The 18,181-nt window shown below is 39.4% G+C and overlaps 2 protein-coding genes across 2 annotated transcripts in view; one reads left to right on the forward strand and one right to left on the reverse strand.

The window, feature by feature from the left end:
• polr1d (RNA polymerase I and III subunit D) overlaps positions 1 to 687 on the forward strand; it is a 20,841-nt gene extending 20,154 nt beyond the window's left edge. The window contains exon 6 of the mRNA XM_020517519.2: positions 560 to 687. Within this exon, the coding sequence (XP_020373108.2) occupies positions 560 to 619 (60 nt within the window). The 3' untranslated portion in view covers positions 620 to 687. The remainder of the gene's footprint in view (positions 1 to 559) is intronic.
• A 721-nt stretch (positions 688 to 1,408) lies between these two features.
• Positions 1,409 to 18,181, reverse strand: part of LOC109917668 (endothelin receptor type B-like) — a 50,679-nt gene continuing 33,906 nt past the window's right edge. The window contains exons 2-7 of the mRNA XM_048605506.1: positions 14,811 to 14,923; positions 8,828 to 9,032; positions 7,561 to 7,710; positions 6,757 to 6,890; positions 5,698 to 5,806; positions 1,409 to 3,506 (exon numbers count right to left, since the gene is read on the reverse strand). Of these exons, the coding sequence (XP_048461463.1) occupies positions 3,360 to 3,506; positions 5,698 to 5,806; positions 6,757 to 6,890; positions 7,561 to 7,710; positions 8,828 to 9,032; positions 14,811 to 14,923 (858 nt within the window). The 3' untranslated portion in view covers positions 1,409 to 3,359. The remainder of the gene's footprint in view (positions 3,507 to 5,697; positions 5,807 to 6,756; positions 6,891 to 7,560; positions 7,711 to 8,827; positions 9,033 to 14,810; positions 14,924 to 18,181) is intronic.

The raw sequence follows: 18,181 nt of genomic DNA on the forward strand, positions 1-18,181 counted from the left end.
TGCTGCTTGGCCTGCTGTGTTCATCCAGCTCTACACCTTGTTATCTCAGATTCTCCAGCATCTGCAGTTCCTGCTATCTCTTGGCCATTATTGAGATGGCTATTGCTGCAAGTGGGACTGAAACTATTGTTGTTGGTATCCTCGTACCTCATTTCTACACATTTCTCACCATTCCTGGAGCAACAAGGACACTTGTGGTACCCAGGAAACAGTGCAAATTATTCTAATTATTGCTGTCTGCTTTTGTAGGATATATCTCCAGAAATTACTATAATAAGTCTTTCAACCTGAAGCTAAAGTTTGTTTTATTACATTTGTATTGACAATACAATATAAAGAAAGATTGTATACACATAGGGTAACCAGTCAAATTATAAGTGCATTTGCAATAACTACACAATATGAGAGAATATATTTTAATTGCATCATTCAGGAAGTGCTTATTCTTCCCAATTTGAATCTATCAGTACTGAGATATACTTTCACAGAACTGTCAGCTTGTTGCAATGCATTCTGCTCGACTGTCACATTCCTGATTCTGATTAATTTCTTCTTTTAGGTCAGTATTAAGGAATATAAAGAGCAACATAAACAAGAAGAAGCAATGGATCAATTGTGATAAGCCACATAGTTTTATGATGCTGTATATTTTTATATTTTGAAAAATAAACATTAAAAACATTAAAATTAGTTTGTTTGATGGCTTAAAATAGTCTTCACAGAAACCCTACCACACCAGTTGGAGGCAGCTGATTTTCTGGAAGCAGGTAAGTACATATTTAATTTCCTAGGTTGATCTTCTCTTGTTTTAGATCAGATTGTTGAGTTTGAAATTCCAGATACATGGTAAGTCCAACTCAAGACTAGATTTGCTTGTGTTAGATCTTTTTCTCTGCAATACATTTCCTGTTACGTCCAGCTGCTTATAAAAATACAACAGGCATACAGTGCAACTTGGCAGGTCTAAAGGGACTTTTGCATATGTGAACCTTAGGCAAGGTAAATACTATCAGCTAGTTAATGTCATGTAGCACTGGCAATAAAGAGTAGACTGTAAATACCTTAAAATAGAAAGATGCTGACTGAAAATTAGTTATCTTCCTGAATTTAAAAAATGTTTGGATGTTTTCTCCGGTTGGAATTGAATCAGTTTAATATGGGTAAGATTGAATTTATTTTTGAGCAATGGCCTTTGTCTTGAGGTTGTTCCAGGAAAGACAATGCTTGTGGTTGGGATATTCCCCTCTCTTGAGAGGCACAGTGTGAGTATGGTTTTCCTGGTTTGTTTCTGCTAACTAAAAAATTAGCTTTAGCCTTTAAAAATGTCGTGTTTGAAACTTATAAAGGTGTTTCATTTCAACCAAGGAATTTGTCAATGATAGGTACCTGTTTTTTAACATTAGTTTGTAATAGGATTGTTGGCCTACATCTATCTAACTCAGTCCACTGAACCCAAACATTAATGTTTTCTCTTTCTACAGATGCTGCCAGACCTGCTGAGTTTCGCCTGCTTGAACTACTGCAACACATCTGGTACAGACACATCTACACTGCTGTTTGGAAGGGAATTCCAAGGTTTTGATTGAATAACGATGAGGGAATAACGATTTAGTTCAAAATCATGATTTTTATGTGGCTTGGAGGTGAACTAACAGATGGTGTTCCCATGTGTTTGCTGCCCAAGTCATTCCAGATTTTAGAAGTTTTGGAAAGTACTAATAAGAGAGGCTTATGGAATTGCTGTGGTGCATCTGTGCATGCACTGTTGCAGTGGTGGGTGGGCTATGGAGAGAGGGACTGTTTAAAATTGGTGAATGAGTTGCTGATCATTTGACCTCATTCATCCAGACAAGTGGAAAGTATTTATCACACTCCTGATTTGGCATTACAGACTTTGACAATTTAGGTGAATTACTTGTCTCAGAATTACCAGTCTCTGATCTGCTGTTGTAACTATAGTATTTATATAGCTGGTCCTATTTTGTTTCTGGTCAATGATAACCCAAGATGTGGAATGGAGGGTTCTGTAATCATAATGTTATTCAATGTCAAGGGAAGTTGGCTAGAATCTGTCATGTTGGAGATGATCATTGCCTGTAAGTTGTGTAATGTGAATGTTATTCGTTTGCCAATTATTAGCCCAAGCATGGATGTTGTATAGATCATGCTGCCTATCAACACAGACTGCTTCAGTATCCAAGTAGTTGTAAATGTTACTGAATATTCAGCAATAATCAATTCTATTCTGACCTTATAACAGAGGGAAGGTAATTAATGAAGTAGCTAAAGACGGTTGGGCCTCAGGTACAACCTAAGAATTCATTGCGATGGTGTCAAGGGACTGAGATGATTAGATTACATCAACCACAACATATTTCTTTGAGCTGGGCATGACTAACCAGTGGAAAAGATTTCTCCTGATTTCCGTTGACTTTAGTTTTGTTGGGGCTACATGGTACCATGCTTATTCAAGTGCCACCTTGATGTCAAGGGCAGTTACTATTCCCATTAGTCTTCAGTTCAGTTCATTTGTTCATTTTAGATTAAAGTTGTAATGCAGTCAAGAGCCAAATGGCCCTGACAGAAGCCAAACTGAGCATCAGTGAGCTGAAAAAGTTTCACTTGAAAGATGATATTGTCAACTTGCTGATGATGGAAAATAGCCTAATGGATAATTAGTTAGTTTGATTTGTTCTGCTTTGTTGTTCCCAGGATATATCTCGGCAATTTTTCACAATATCACATTGATGCCAGTATTATAACTGTATGGAACAGTGTGGCAAGGGACACAGCTAGTTCTGGGGCCGAAGTCTTCATTTCTAAATTTACAGATTCAGAGGGTATTTATTTGAAGTTTGCAATGAATAAAGTAATTAGAATATAGTGTAGAAAGTGTTTGGCAACACAATCTTACAGATGGCCATTAGGAAACACTAACTAATTTCTTTTTAAAAGGTGGGCATGCTTTCTAGGAGTAAGGAATCTTCTAGTGGATTGGTACATAGAGACCTGCAACTGCAATTTCTTGGAATCTTTATGAAAAAATGCTGATTTTCAGTTTCTTATTGGAAAGAAGTTTTGCCGGTAGGATAACCAATTCATATTTTAGTTTGTTCTCTATGGCAATTAAACATTTATGTGGGTGATCAATAAAAGATCAACCTTGATATTGGAATATAGCAACCCCAGAGAAAGTGTTTGCTTTATTCATTCCTGCAAATATTCAGATTCTCAATATGTAGACAGACATCTGCTTTGGATTTTCCAAAGCAAATGCATGCAAGTTCAGATATGAAACAGACCAATGTGGCAGTGAGAGCCAAGAGGTGTTTTCTCCTTTTTTTTTCCTTATAAAAGGTTCATGATGAACTGTACTTGTTACTGAAGCGTGAGCTACTCCGATCCAGGCCATTTGCATGGCAGTTGGCTTTCCATTTGACAACAGCCATTCTCTCATCCATTGGTGTGCTCAGAGCTGGCCGCTGACACCAGCAACATAAGCAAGACTGAATGGTAAATAGGAAAATAAATTAGTAGAAAATTAACAGATGCAATCTTCACATTCTAACCTAGGCAAATCCAGTTTAGAAAGATTTGATACTGTGTTTTTGAATCAATTTTCTCTTTATTCCCCCATCCCCTTGTTGCCTAAATGTTCTCACATATTCTTAGTCTTCTGCTGTTCTTCATCTCACAGCTAAAAGATTGAATGATTTTTTTTTAAAGTCACTCGTGGGATGTGGGTGTCACTGGCTGGGCAAGCATTTATTGCCTATCTTTGCATGCCTTTCTTGAACTGCTGCAATCCATGTGGTGTAGGTAAACCCACAATGCCAAAGTGAAGAAGTTTCAGGGTTTTGACCCAATGATAATGAAAAAGCAATGTTAAAAATTATTGACATGAGAATCAGCCAGTTTTCATCCAGTAACCTTTTTTTCTTACATTAATGATGCTATAAAAATGCACCATCAAACTTTAGCATTTTGAGGGAGTAATGAAATGACCTCAACCATAAAGGAAACAACTTGGAGAGCTGAATGAAAACTTAGCCTGAAAAGTTATATTCTGAGAAGGATTTCACAGCTAGAGGACATGAAGGAGTTGGGGAGCAGGTTCAACAGAGTACTGCAGAGTATGGACGGAATGATAAGATTGCAACATGCTGTCAAGATAGCGATTTGACAAAAGAAGTATTTTAAATATTATTTGCGTAAAAGGGAGCCAGTGCAGATCACTGCCTGAAGACACAGAGATAAATGGGGCGGAACTGAAGGTCGTTTAATTTTGAACAAGTTGGAGCTCATGGAGAGTGGGACTTGAGGGTTATTTAACAAGTGAATGTCGGCAGAGCTGTTATTGGATAAAAACGTGAACATACAGACTAAGAACATAAGTAAGCTACTCAGCCCCTTGAGCTTGCCCTGCCATGACTACTCCACATTCCTACCTGCCGCAGTAGTCTTTCATCTTTGATTATCTATTTTCCTCTGCCCTATACATATCCAAAAATTCTGCTTCCACTTTCTTTTGAGGAAGAGAGTTCCAAAGACCCTTTGCCCTCAGAGAGCAAAATTCTCATCACTGTCTTAAGTGGGTGACCCTTTATTTTTAAACAGTGACCCATAGTTTCAGAGAGTTGAGGATCAGATGAGGGAGTTGAAAGTGAATTATTGATGGAGTAAGTGAGAGAGTTGTTTTCTAGGGTTGTGGTGGGGAGAAAGGTGTGGGTGGAAATGGAGTTTAACAAGTGGACAGAAAATGGCATGGAGATCTAGGCAACAGAGAGGCCTTAAATGATGGTGAGATCTGGGTGAGGTTGTTGTTATATTAATTTATATGCAGAGTAAGAATGATCAAGGTTAAAAGGGTAGAGAAATTGGTGGATAGCAGACAAGGAACATGAAGGCATGTGTATGGCAGCCCCTTAGAATGAGTGTGATGCTTGCTTATGGCTAAAGTCTCCACGTGGAGTCTTTAACATGGACAGGCTGTTACACTGCAGCTACCATAGGGTTTTGGCTGACTAGGAAACTCGCCTGTTCTTAACATCTGTTGAAGATGGAAGCATTTACAAGGTTATAATGAACCTGTTTGGCCACATTATAATACCGTTTCTGTAACCATCCTGTGGTTGGGGTGGGGGGTGGGCGGTGAAACTCTAATCCAGAACTTCTGGACCAGAGGTAGGGTTGCAGCCACTGTGCCACATAATCTCCAATGGAAATTAAAGTAGAAAGATGAAATCATTTTTTAAAAAAAATTTTCTCAGATGGGAGTGTAAAAGGTTAGGCTAGCAGTTATTGCCCAAACCTAATTGCTAGGAGTAGATGGTGAGCTAGGTTTTGAGCTGCTACATTCCTTGGAGGTGTAGGAGCACGCACAGTGCTGTTAGGAAGGTAGTTCCAAAAATTCACAGTAAAGAGAGGTCCTGTCACATGTATCCTTATAGAGAGATAACAAGGTGCAGAGCTGGATGAACACAGCAGGCCAAGCAGCATCAGAGGACAGGAAGGCTGACGTTTCTGGCCTAGACCCTTCTTCAGAAATTATGTATCCTTATATCTGGTTACAGGATTTTTAGGCTGATCAGTGTCTGCTATTCTTGTTGAAGGATGGCATATAATTCAAAAATCTGTGTAGAAAATAAACCCTTTGATTTCACTATTTGTACACTTTGTTTCAAAGTTCAAAATTACCTTGAAGCAGTTTTTGAATTTTTGACTCACAAAATACAATGCCACTGGATTTATGCAGGAGTTGAGAGAAGCCATGTTAATCCCGATGTAATCCAGAACTAGAAGGAAACTGAATAGAAATGGTGTGAAAATTAATTGTGTAATAAGTTAGCCATTTATTTTCTACCTGTTTCCTAATGAATGAAATTATAGTCAGACCTGTTGCTTTTCAATTCAAAAGCTGGATTCCAATTAACACTAAATAGAATGAACGGAAACCTCATTTCTGACAGTGGTGAAAGTCTGAAATTAAATGATTATGGGACAATGCTTTTTCAAATGCTAATAACTTAGAGTAGACAACATAAGATTTGTCATTCTTCCTGTTCATCCCCACTGTCCCCGGATCATAGAATCCCTACAGTGTGGAAACAGGCCCTTCAGCCCAACAAGTCCACGTTGAACCTCAGAGCATCCCATCCAGACCCATCCCCCTATAACCCACCTAATCTACACATCCCTGAACAATACAGGCAATTTAGCATGGCCAATCCACCTAACCTGCACATCATTGGACTGTGGGAAGAAACCGGAGCATCCGGAGGAAACCCACGCAGACACTGGGAGAATGTGCAATCTCCACACAGACAGTCACCCGAGGCTGGAATCGAACCTGAGTCCCTGGCGCTGTGAGGCAGCAGTGCTAACTACTGTGCCGCCCCATCATCTACATCAGCCCCCAATTTTCTTATCTCCTTAATCTCTTTCATGGAGTAAAGATGAATTTCTTTTGCTGTTTCTTAGACTATTGATTTAGGAGTTTGAATTATTAAATGTTTCCATTTATCTGTAAGACTAAACAGGGTGGTCACAATAATTTCAAATGTTACTCATTGCAGGCTGCATTGGTTCAATTCCATTCTTGGCTAAGGGAGACTTGGAACCTACCCAAAGCATGAGCAATGCTTTAACGATCCTGTGTACCTGAACTGAGGAACCAAAGTGAAAAAACAAAATCTGTAGTGCAGGGTGCCACAAAATAGAAGCAACAGCATCTTTCAAAATGTACCACAGACTTACCTGAGGAGTTCACATCTGTTGGGGTCTTGCTGATCATAGATAGTTTTCTTCAGAATTCTACTTAAGTGCAGTGGGAGCCAACACATAGCAAAGACAACCACCAGACAGAAGACTGTTTTAGCCACTTCACGTCGCTGGGGAAAGTTAAGGAACCATGTGAACATTTCTCTGATTATTGAGTCTCTTGCCCTAACAGAATTGCCAAGATCATCTTAGTATAACTGTGCTGATATTTGAACAAAGAGCCACCAAATAAATAGAAGTTATAAAATGTTTCTTTATATGAAAGGAAAAATGCAGTTTACGGCACAGCCACAAATAGTCTACAAGCTACTATGGCCAGACCCAAGTGTGCCTTTGAACTGAAGAGATGTTTATGGGGGTTGTGTGTGGTTAGATTTGGGTGGGCAGTTTTATTATATTGATTTAATCTTTTACTTAATTGTACAGTGGACCCATTTGTACAATGGTCTTCGTTTAATAGCTGTTGTGGATGGTTCCTGAATAGGACAAATAATTGCCTCATCACTTCCATTACATTTACCACTTTTATATGTTGTCCATGCTGTGCCTGTTGAAACCTGGTTCATTACATTGAAGCGTAGCCAAAAGAAATTGAAGTATAGAGCCACTGATTGTGGTGTAAAGTGCATCACGTTAAAGTTAAATGAAAGTTTGCATTCTTTAAATTTTGGAAGGCTTTGAAACTTTTTATTTTTACTGTAAACCGTAAAGCTTATTTTTCTGTAAACTGGGTAGTTTGTTCATGTATTTTGGTGTATTTGAATGTTTCAGATTCCTTACCTGTTTGATATGATCATTGAGAGCGATTTGCATCCCATTCCTCCTGCTCAGCATCTCACAAGTCATAAGAGTGTAGAATATACCAGTGCAGGCCAGAGGCAGACAGAAGTAAAAGCCAAATAGCCACCAATCTTTCACATTCTTGTAGAACTGTATGTAAATAATCCTGATAGTATGAATTCATAATTGATAAACAACAGCTACCTAAACTTTAACAAAACACTATCCATGAGGTAGCTCCATTTACTTTTATGTTGAAGGAAATAGAAATTAAAAATTTAATTTTGAAAATAAATCCTAATACAATTCACTATATGATAGGTTTTTTTAAACTGGACACAAGTTGGAAACTTCTAGTTGCTTTTCACATAGACAAGTGAATGTCTGACTGTAAGTAATTCTAGCTCCATTCTTATTGAAGAATGTCAGGATTTCATTAGGAATTTTGACTCAAAAATTATTTTACTTAAATTTTATAATAATTGATTAAATGGCTGAATAAAAGAAAAAATACCATATAGAGTGAAAGAAAACAGTATTTGATCCTAACCATGGAAGAAAGAAATCAATTACAGCATGAAGTTCTCTAAATTGGAAATGGATCTTCACTCCCTCCTATACTTTTTTTAAATCCAGTTTGTGTTCCTTCCTCCGTTCCCATTTCAAGGAAGATTCAGTTTGTCCCAATGTTTGGACTGATGCCACTCAAATTGAAATTAGAATTGTTTAGATTGTTTTAAGTTGTAATATAACTGCATCCAAAATTATGTTTAAAAGAGAGGCTTGCAAATATACAGTTATTTGACAATGTCAGTGAAGTACCTTTTGAAAATGGTTGTTGTGGGAAAGGTGGCAGCCATTTTGCAGAAAAGCAAGGTCTCAAACTTTCTAACCTTGTTCATTTGGCAGGTGAGAGACAGTCTCATGATATGCCAAAGATGTTAAGATATACAGGACTTCCATGTCCCTGGTCTTGCTGGCTTTTTCACCTCCAAAACTGTTGGTTCACGTTTGGACATTTGTCTCTGGGTTAGATCTGTTTCATAGATCATTTATTTTCTGGTCCTGGATTCAGAACATCTCCATTCCCTTCCCTATCTCATAATACATCAGGCTGTACAATAAGAGTAACTACAGTATTTTGCCTAAATATTCACATCCAATATAGATTGGACTGTTATGGCCAAATTTCTAAATGTCTGTATTTCTTGTCCCATGTTGCTTAAAACTTCAAATCTTTATATTAAACTTTTATGGTGACACCTACCTCCATGAATACTGATGGCTTGGTTAGGTGGAGTAGACATACTTTCAGTTTCTCTCCCCGATAATCAACGGAGAACATGTTAAACCCTATAGCTTCTGGAATTGCTAAAACAATCGAAAAGACCCAAATAGCTATTACTTCTACTGCTTTCCTCAAGGGAATTCCAATTCCCTGAATTCGGCTCCAAGATGCTACAGCTCGGTACCTGCAAAAAACAGGCAAAAAAATTCTAATTAAAATGTTTTGATTTTAGAAAATGTATTTACAAAGGCAGTTATGATGCTCAGTTGTTTCATGGCAAATCTACACTCATTATCATTTCCGCACAGCAGAATGCTTCTGATAATTTGAGTCAACTAGTTGATGCCATTAACAAGATTTTAGAAACATATCAGTTGATTTCTCGTACTACTGCTCATGGACAAACTAAATAGTGCCTTTGTCTAATTGTAAAGTTTTTTTTTAATGTAGCAGTTGGAATCTTGCCCATCTGCAACACAAAAACTGGGTAGACCTTGTATAATCATGGACTCTCATTTGTGTAAAAGAAAAAGTTGGTAGTCTTTCATGCAGTCTGTCTTGTGTGTACTAGATATGTTGTTCCTGACCGATTTGGCCAATTCCCAGAGACAGATGCTCGACTGGATCTGAGGCAGATAGTGAGGGAATCAGTAAGAGAAAGATTGGCAAGCACAAAAAGTTTCTATCAGTTGCAGATGCATCTTTCCACAACAGGATTGGGAGGTGTGACCACCATACAGTCCTTGTGGAGACAAAATCCTGTTTTCACATTGAAGATATTCACCCTATCATGTGTATGTACTATGGTGAACTAGATTGAATCGAAATCCGTCCTATCTGAACTCAAAACTGGTCATCCATGAGGAGTTGAAGAAGCAATAGGAAAATTGTATTCGACTACAATCTGTAACCTCATGGCCCAGCATATTCTCCAATCTACCATTACCAATAAATCGGGAATCAACCTGGTTCTCTGATTAATTTATTGAAGTGCTTTGTAAAAGCAATCTGTGTGGATAAAAGGGAACCGTTGGATATACTATGTATAGATTTCCAAAAGGCAGTAATGAGTTGCCACATCAAAGGCTATTGCAGAATATATAAACTCATTGTGGAGAGGGCTAGTGTTGGCAGGGCTAGAAGTTAGTGAGTTAACAGGAAACAGATTAGCCAACAATGGATCTTATTTCTGACAACGCTTATCATGTAGTACTTGCTTAGCAATAACCAACTCGTGACACTCTCTTTGGGTTCCGCCAGAGCCACTCAGCTGCTGACCTCATTACAGCCTTGGTCCAAACATGGTCAAAAGAGCTGAATTCCAGAGGTGAGATCCTTGACATTGGGGCAGCATTTTGCTGAGTATGACATAAAGGAATGCTAGCAAAGCTAGAGTCAGCTGTCCAGTAGTTGGTACAAACAAAGATGGTTGTGATTGCTGGAAGTCAGTCACTTGGGCCCAGGACATCTCTGCAAGAGTTCTTTAGGGTAATGTTGAAGGTCCAAATCTCTTCAGCAGGTTCATCAATGAACTTCCTTCCATCAAAAGGTCAGAAGTGGGATGTTTGGTCGTGACTGCACAATGTTCAGTACCATTTGCAATCCCCCAGATACTGAGCATTCTGTGTCCATGTGCAACAAGACCTGGACAGCATCCAATCATTGAATGGTAAGTGGCAAGTAACATTTGCACCACATCAGTTTCAATCAATCGCCATTCCAACAATAGAGAAAACAACCGTCATCCTCCTACATACTCAATGGCATCTAATTTGTCTGTAGAGTTGTTTATTGATCGGCCATATTATCAGGGTGCAGAGCTGAAGGAAGTTGATGATGATTCCAGTCACCACAAAGATGTAGCATATGAGAAGGTGGCAGATGAACTGAGATTTCACAGTGGCTACAATGCCCATCGCTTGCAAAGCCTCCAATATATCCAAAATGTCCAGAGTTCATAAAAAAAATCAGATTTCCAGCTGGTCAGGAGCTTCAGTTGATTCCTCCACCCTCTGGCCTGGTAGGTTGTGGCCAGCCAACAAAATTAATGCTATATCCTCAATTTGAACATGGTGGGCTTTACCATTGCTCAGAAACTGACTGAACCAGCCTTATTAATACAGTAGCAACAAGAGTAAGACAGAGACTGGTTCAGTAGTGCATAACTCAACTCTTGAAACTCCAAAACGTATTCCCGATCAACAGCACAAATGAGCATTTTGATGGAATACCACTTGCCTGGATGAATGCAGCCCCAACGACACTCAACACCATCCAAGGCAAAGCAGCCAATTGATTCGACTCCCATCCATCACCTTCAACATTTATTCCCTTCACTACTGACGCACTATTGGAAAAAGTGAATACCGTGTACAAGTTGCACTGTGTCAATTTATCACTGGATCAAGACCACCTTCCAAACTCCACACCCAGAAGCACAAGAGCGGCAGGTTGACAGGAACACTGCCACTGCAAGTTCCCCTCCAAGCTACATACAATCTTGATTTGCAACTATATCTCTCTTCCTTCACGGTCACTATGTCAAAATCCCGGAACTCCTTTATAACAGTACTGTGGGTGTACCTACATGACAAGAACTGCAGCAGTTCAGGGATGCAGTTCAGTCTCACCTCAAAGACAATCTGGCATGGACAATAAATTCTATCCTAGCTAGTCAAACTCACATCCTAACAGCACTGATCTTGCACTACCAAATTAATGTGAACGCAGGAAATATTCTGCACTCAGAAATCGCTGTCATGTTTTGCACATCAACTGTTGATTCAGTGAATATCTGTAGAGAATAAATAATTTTGCTTTTCAGAGAAAAAAGATGTAGCCTGTTCTTTCATTTCCAATTCTAGTATCCTATTAAATCATTTCTGTAATTCCGCTCATGCTTAAATGTCCTGTTATGACATGGGGATCTGACCTGGGCACAGTACAATATATGAGGTCTCACCAAGCTTCTATATGAATTTTAAGTTTACCTTTTGGTTTCTGGATAATGAGATATCTACATTAGTCTGCTGCTGCTCCTCTGTACTGTTTAGCAGTTCGAAGGTGGCAAGCAACGTCATCACCCTGAGTGAGCATGTCGTCTTTGGCCCTTTTTTATTCATCAGGGTCTAGCTATCTCTAATGGATGACCAGGGACATGTATGGACTAATGACATTTCATATAGCCCCTGTAACACAGGTGCATTCTACAACAAAATTTAACACTGAATCATATATTTCAATATTAGGATAGATAGCTAAAAGCTTCTTCAAAGTTACATTTTAATAAGGGCCATTTTAAAAGAGGAAGAAGTAGAGGGGTGGAGATGTTTAGAGAGGAAATTCCAGAAATTACAGCCTATGACCACTGGTGGTGCAGTGATTAAATTCTGGGATGCTCAAATGGTTAGAATAAGTGAAGTGCATTGTTGAAGATTACAGAGACGGGAAGAGCAATGCTTTGGAGGAATTTGAAAGTAAATGCAAGTTGTTTGATAAAGCCACAATCATCAAGCCCAGTGTAATGGGGCAACAAGACTTGGGCCAAGTAAAGGTATGAGGAGTAGAGCTTTGGATGACTTCATGCTTTGGAGGATAGCATGTAGGAGATGGGAAAATGAATGGCATAATAGTCAAGTCTACAGGCGAAAAAGGATAATGGCTTTCCTCAACAAATGAAATTGTGACCCCTTAGTTACTGACATACCAACTAGTAGAAACAGAACATCCTTCTTTACCCTGTCAAAAACTGTTCAGCATTTTGAACACATAAGGTCAGTTTTTAATCTTCTCTGCTCCAATAAGTGGATCAGAGAAGTTATGGCATCCAAGTGTGATCAAGCTATATAACAGTCAGGTGATCACACCAAACTTTTAGATCAGACTTAAGATGGCCAGACCATTTTCAGCTGCTTCAGCAATGACCTTCCTTCCTCCAAAAGGTCAGAAATGGGGATTTTATTTGATGATTGCATAATATTCAATACAAATCATGGCTCTTCAGATACTGATATAGTCCATGTAGAAATGCAAAAAGACCTGGGCAATATCCAGGCTTTGGCTGACGTGGGGCAAGTAACATTTGAACCCCACAAATGCCAGACAATGGCCACCTCCAATAAGAGGGAATCTAGCCATCTCCCTGTAATGTTCAATGGCATTAGTATCACTGAATTCTCCCACTACCAATATCCTGAGGGTTACTATTGACCAGAAACTGTACTGAACTAGCCATATGAATACTGTGGCAACAAAAACAGGACAGAGGCTAAGAACCCTGCTGTGAATAACTCACCTCTTGGCTCTCCAAAGCCTGTTCATAATCTACAAGGCAGTATTCAGAAATTTGTTAGAATTCTCCCCAACTACCAAGGTGAGTACAGCTCCAACAAAACAAGAAGCTTTACACCATTCTGGACAAAGCAATGCCCTTGATTAATGCCACGTTCTCAAACATTTACTCTCCACTACTGATGCACTGGAGCTGCACAACTTCTGATCAATGGGATGCACTGCAGAAGTTCACCAAGGTTCCTTAGATAGCACCTTACAAATTTGCAACCATTACCATCTTGAGGTGCAAGTGCAGAATATACAGGGAACATCTCCAGCTACATATTCCCTTCCAAGCCACTTACTATCCTGACTTTGAAATATATCGCCATTCCTTCAGTGTCACTACCTCAAAATCGTATAACTCTCTAATTGCATTGTGTGTGTACCTCACCAAATGGTTTGCAGCAGTTCAAGAAGGCAGCTCACCATTACCTTCTCAAGGGCAACGAGATAATGGGCAACAATGTTCCCTCTAAGCTGTGCGCAGGTACTCTGATGTTCTGCGCATGGTGATTGACATCAGCACATTGATAGTGGCATTGATTTTTGGTTTTGGAAGTCACTGCCATGCGAGGGCATTGGGGGCCTGGGCAGCCAGGAAGAAAATTAGAAGGAACACTGATGGGCAATAAATGCTGCCTAACCAGTGAAGCCCACATCCCATGAATAAAAAAGTTGTGTCATCTACTCATCTTCTATGAATGGCTAGTTATGGATTTGTTTAGCCTTTTAAAGTAAATGAGCACTTTGGAACATAACACAGCGTTAAGCTGGAGGAGCACAGCAGGCCAGGCAGCATCAGAGGATGTCCCGACCCAAAACGTCAACTTTCCTGCTCCTCTGATGCTGCCTGGCCTGCTGTGCTTCTCCAGCTCCACGCTGTGTTATCTCCGATTCCACATCGGCAGTTCTTACTACACTTTGGAACATAATGTTCTTTTGCAAATGTCAGGTGGCTGGAATATTGACATAATATGCACAAAAATGCATTCACCACGCTGTAAATATTCTTTACTGTCACTGTTTTTAAGAGAACGTTGTAAAGAAAGATAATATAAACTTTACAAAGTAACTTGATACTTGTGGTAATGAGCTCAGTATCTTGCCTAAGTCAAGCAATTACAGTGTATTTGAGGAAGATGGGCTCTTGTGATGAAGTGTTGTGGCCTTACCTTTGGGACATAGGGTCCAGGCATGATTAATTGATTCAAGGAAGATACTTTTGATTTATTTAACCTATTTTCCCTAATCAACCTGTTCAGAGGTGTTTTTGCACACCTCTGGAGCAGTGGGACTTGAACCCAGGTGTCCCAGTTCAGGGGTAGGGATTTTACTTCTGTGCAACAAGAGGACCCCAGGGAAGATACCTAAGTATTGTGCATTAATTCCAAGCAGACAAAGTTAATGCCTGAAGTTAAGTGGCTACTTAATCAAGGTGGAGGTTTTGTTCATCACATTATTGTTTTTGGCATCAGTTGTTAGCCCTATTGCCACCTATTTAATTCAATTCTGTATTAATTTGGCTATTAAAACCTGTGATCATCAACATAAATAAAATTGCTTCTTCCACTGGTTTATTGTCTGAATAAGGTGACAATGAAATGATAGTGTCTGAGAGCTCTTTTACCTGTCAATGCTCAGTGCGCACAGGCTGAGGACTGTGATACCGACTGATGCCTTCTGGATAAATGGTACAAGCTTACATACTTCAACACCGAAAGGCCAGTCTACAGCCAAGAGCTATTTAAAACAAATAAAAATAGAAATTAAGTGCTTTTAAGATATTAGAACAATAACATTAATTTATATGCATACAGTGTCTTTAAAGTAATGAAACATCCCTTTACAGGAGCATTATAAAACACAGCATGATACGGACCATATAAGGATATATTAGTTCAGATAACCAAAAGCTTGCTCAAAGAGGTAGATTTAAATGAGAAAGGTGAGGAAGAGTGGCAAAGAGGTGTGTGTGTTCCAGAACCTGGGCCAAATCAACTGAAGATATAGTCACCATTGGTACATTAGTTACATCTGGGAATATATAAAAGGAACGTGCAGATATTTTCACGGGTAGTGGGGTTGTATAAAACTACAGAGTTGGACAGGGCAAGACCATGGAGGGGTTTGAAAACAACGATGCTAACTTTAAAATCAATGTGCTGCTTGACCAAGTTGATGGGGGAAGGATTCAGTGGGAGTTATCAATAAAAAGTTATAAATACATGTAATATTCATATGGATTTATTAATTATATATTTTCATTCCTCGGTTTAAAATTCTGTCTTGGTTAAGTTGTCCTCAAAGATGAAGGGTGAGGGACTGCCCCCACAGGTTAGCTGAAAAGGCAATCAGATGAAGTTACACCAGTGGAAATGCTTGTTTGGGGAGTTATAGAGTCATAGTGTTGTACAGCACTGAAACAAATCCTGCGGTCCAACTCGTGCATGCTGATCAGACATCCCAATCTGACCTAGCTCCATTAACCAGCATTTGGCCCATATGCCTACAAACCCTTCCTATTCATATACTCATCCAGTGCCTTTTAAATGTTGTAATTGTACCAGCCTCCACCACTTCCTCTGGCAGCTTACTGCATACACAGCACCACTCTGTGCATGAAAAAGTTGCTCCTCAGATCTTTTTTAAATCGTTCCCCTCTCACCTTAAACCTATGCCCTCTCATCTTAGACTATGCCATTTTGAAAATAACCTTGGCTATTCATCCTATCCATGCCCCTCATGATTTTACAAACCTCTATAAGGTCATCCCTCAGCTTTCGATGCTCCAGGGAAAAACACCCCAGCCTATTCAGCCCCTCCCTCTACCTCATATCCTCCAGTTCCAGCAACATACTTGTAAATCTTTTGTGCACACTCTCAAGTTTACCAATATCCTCCCTATAGAAGGATGACCAGAATTGTACACAGTATTCTAAAAGTGGCATCACCAATGTCCTGTACAGTCACAACATGACGTCCCAAACCCTATACTCAATGCACTGACCAATGAGGGCAAACATGCCAAACGCCTTCTTCATCACCTATTCTACTGTGACTCCACTTTCAAGGAACTATGCATCTGCGCTCCCAGGTCTCTTCGGTCGGCAACACTTCCCCAGGGCCCTACCATTAACTGTACAAGTGCTCCCTTGTCTGTCTTACCAAAATGCAACACTTCACATTTATCTAAGTTAACCTCCATCTGCCACTCCTTGGCCCATCTGATCAAGGTCCCATTTTACTCTGAGATAATCTTCCTTACTGTCCATTACAACACTATTTTGATGTCATCTGCAAACTTACTAACTATACCTCTGACGTTCACAAGAGTCATAGAATCATACAACATGGAAACAGGCCCTTTGGTCCAACTCGTCTGTGCTGACCACAAGGAAGCAGTAAGTTATGTCCACAAGCAGGATTTCCTATTTATGATATAGAAGGAAAGAAAACTCGCAATATTAAATAGCTGAATGGGAGGAAGTCCTTTATTTTCAGGAGGATAATGTGCTCACGTACCATATGTTTTGGTAATAATGTGCCAGTACTTCAGACGAATTTATGTTCCAGTTTATACAATTTTGGTTTGAATTAATGAAACTGTAAATATCAACTGTAAAAAGAAGGTAGTCATCTAGAAATGTTATCTAAAATTTAATTTCAATTCATTTTATAGCTATTTTTATCATATCACCCAGACTTGACATGGGTCTTTGTACCTGCTTAGTCACATCTTTACATTGCAGCTCCCAGAGCTTGCCTTTCATTTTTTAATCTGAACTATCCTATCTGCAATACTTTCTGCAAAATCTGAGCAATTAAATCATTCGACCGAGTAATATGAATACAACAGAAAACAGCTTGGACTTAGCTTTGGTCAAATTGGACTTACTTTGTAAATTTAAAGAGGCAAACAATATTTTCAAAAATGAACTTTAGAGACGGTGGACCTTAGTACAAGGAACAGTAGACTATAGGAATGAATCTAGTTTGTATCATTCCCATTAAAATCTAGACATCAGAAAAGATTCTCTTGCTTTTGTAGGTTGACCAAAACCTAGACAATATCAACCATGGGATATGAGGATACAGGGCGAAATATTATGCTCGAACAGGTTGTTGTTAGAAAGGAGAATGTGCTAGAAAATTTGAAAAACATGTGGATAGATAAGTACCCTGGGCCAGACGGGATATACCCAAGGTTACTATGGGAAGCAAGGGAAGAGATTGCTGCCCCTTTGGCAATGATCTTTGTGTCCTCACTGTCCACTGGAGTAGTACCAGATGATTAGAGGGTGGCAAATATCATTCCCTTGTTCAAGAAAGGGAATAGGGATAATTCTGGAAATTATAGACTGGTGAGTCTTACTTCTGTGGTGGGCAAATTATTGGAGAGGATTCTGAGAGATAGTATTTATGATTATTTGGAAAAGCACAGTTTGATTAGAAATAGTCAGCATGGCTTTGTGAGGGGTAGGTCATGCCTCACAAGCCTTATTGAATTCTTTGAGAATGTGACAAAACACATCGATGAAGGTAGAGCAGTGGATGTGGTGTATATGGATTTTAGCAAGGCATTCGATAAGGTTCCACATGGTAGGCTCATTCAGAAAGTAAGGAGGCATGGGATTCAGGAAAATTTGGGTTTCTGGATACAAAACTGGCTGTCCAATAGAAGACAGAGGGTGGTAGTAGATGGAAAGTATTCAGCCTGGAGCTCGGTGACCAGTGGTGTTCTGCAGGGATCTGTTCTGGGACCTCTGAACTTTATAAATGACTTGGATGAGGAAGTGGAAGGGTGGGTTAGTAAGTTTGCAGATGACACGAAGGTTGGTGGAGTTGTGGACAGCGTGGAGGGCTGTTGTAGGTTGCAACAGGACATTGACAGGATGCAGAGCTGGGCAAAGAAGTGGCAGATGGAATTCAACCCAGAAAATGTGAAGTGATTCATTTTGGAAGGTCGAATTTGAATGCAGAATACAGGGTTATTGGCAG

This window comes from Rhincodon typus, chromosome 14 (assembly GCF_021869965.1).
Source record: "Rhincodon typus isolate 14 chromosome 14, sRhiTyp1.1, whole genome shotgun sequence".
In the NCBI taxonomy this organism is placed as follows: Eukaryota; Metazoa; Chordata; class Chondrichthyes; order Orectolobiformes; family Rhincodontidae; genus Rhincodon; species Rhincodon typus.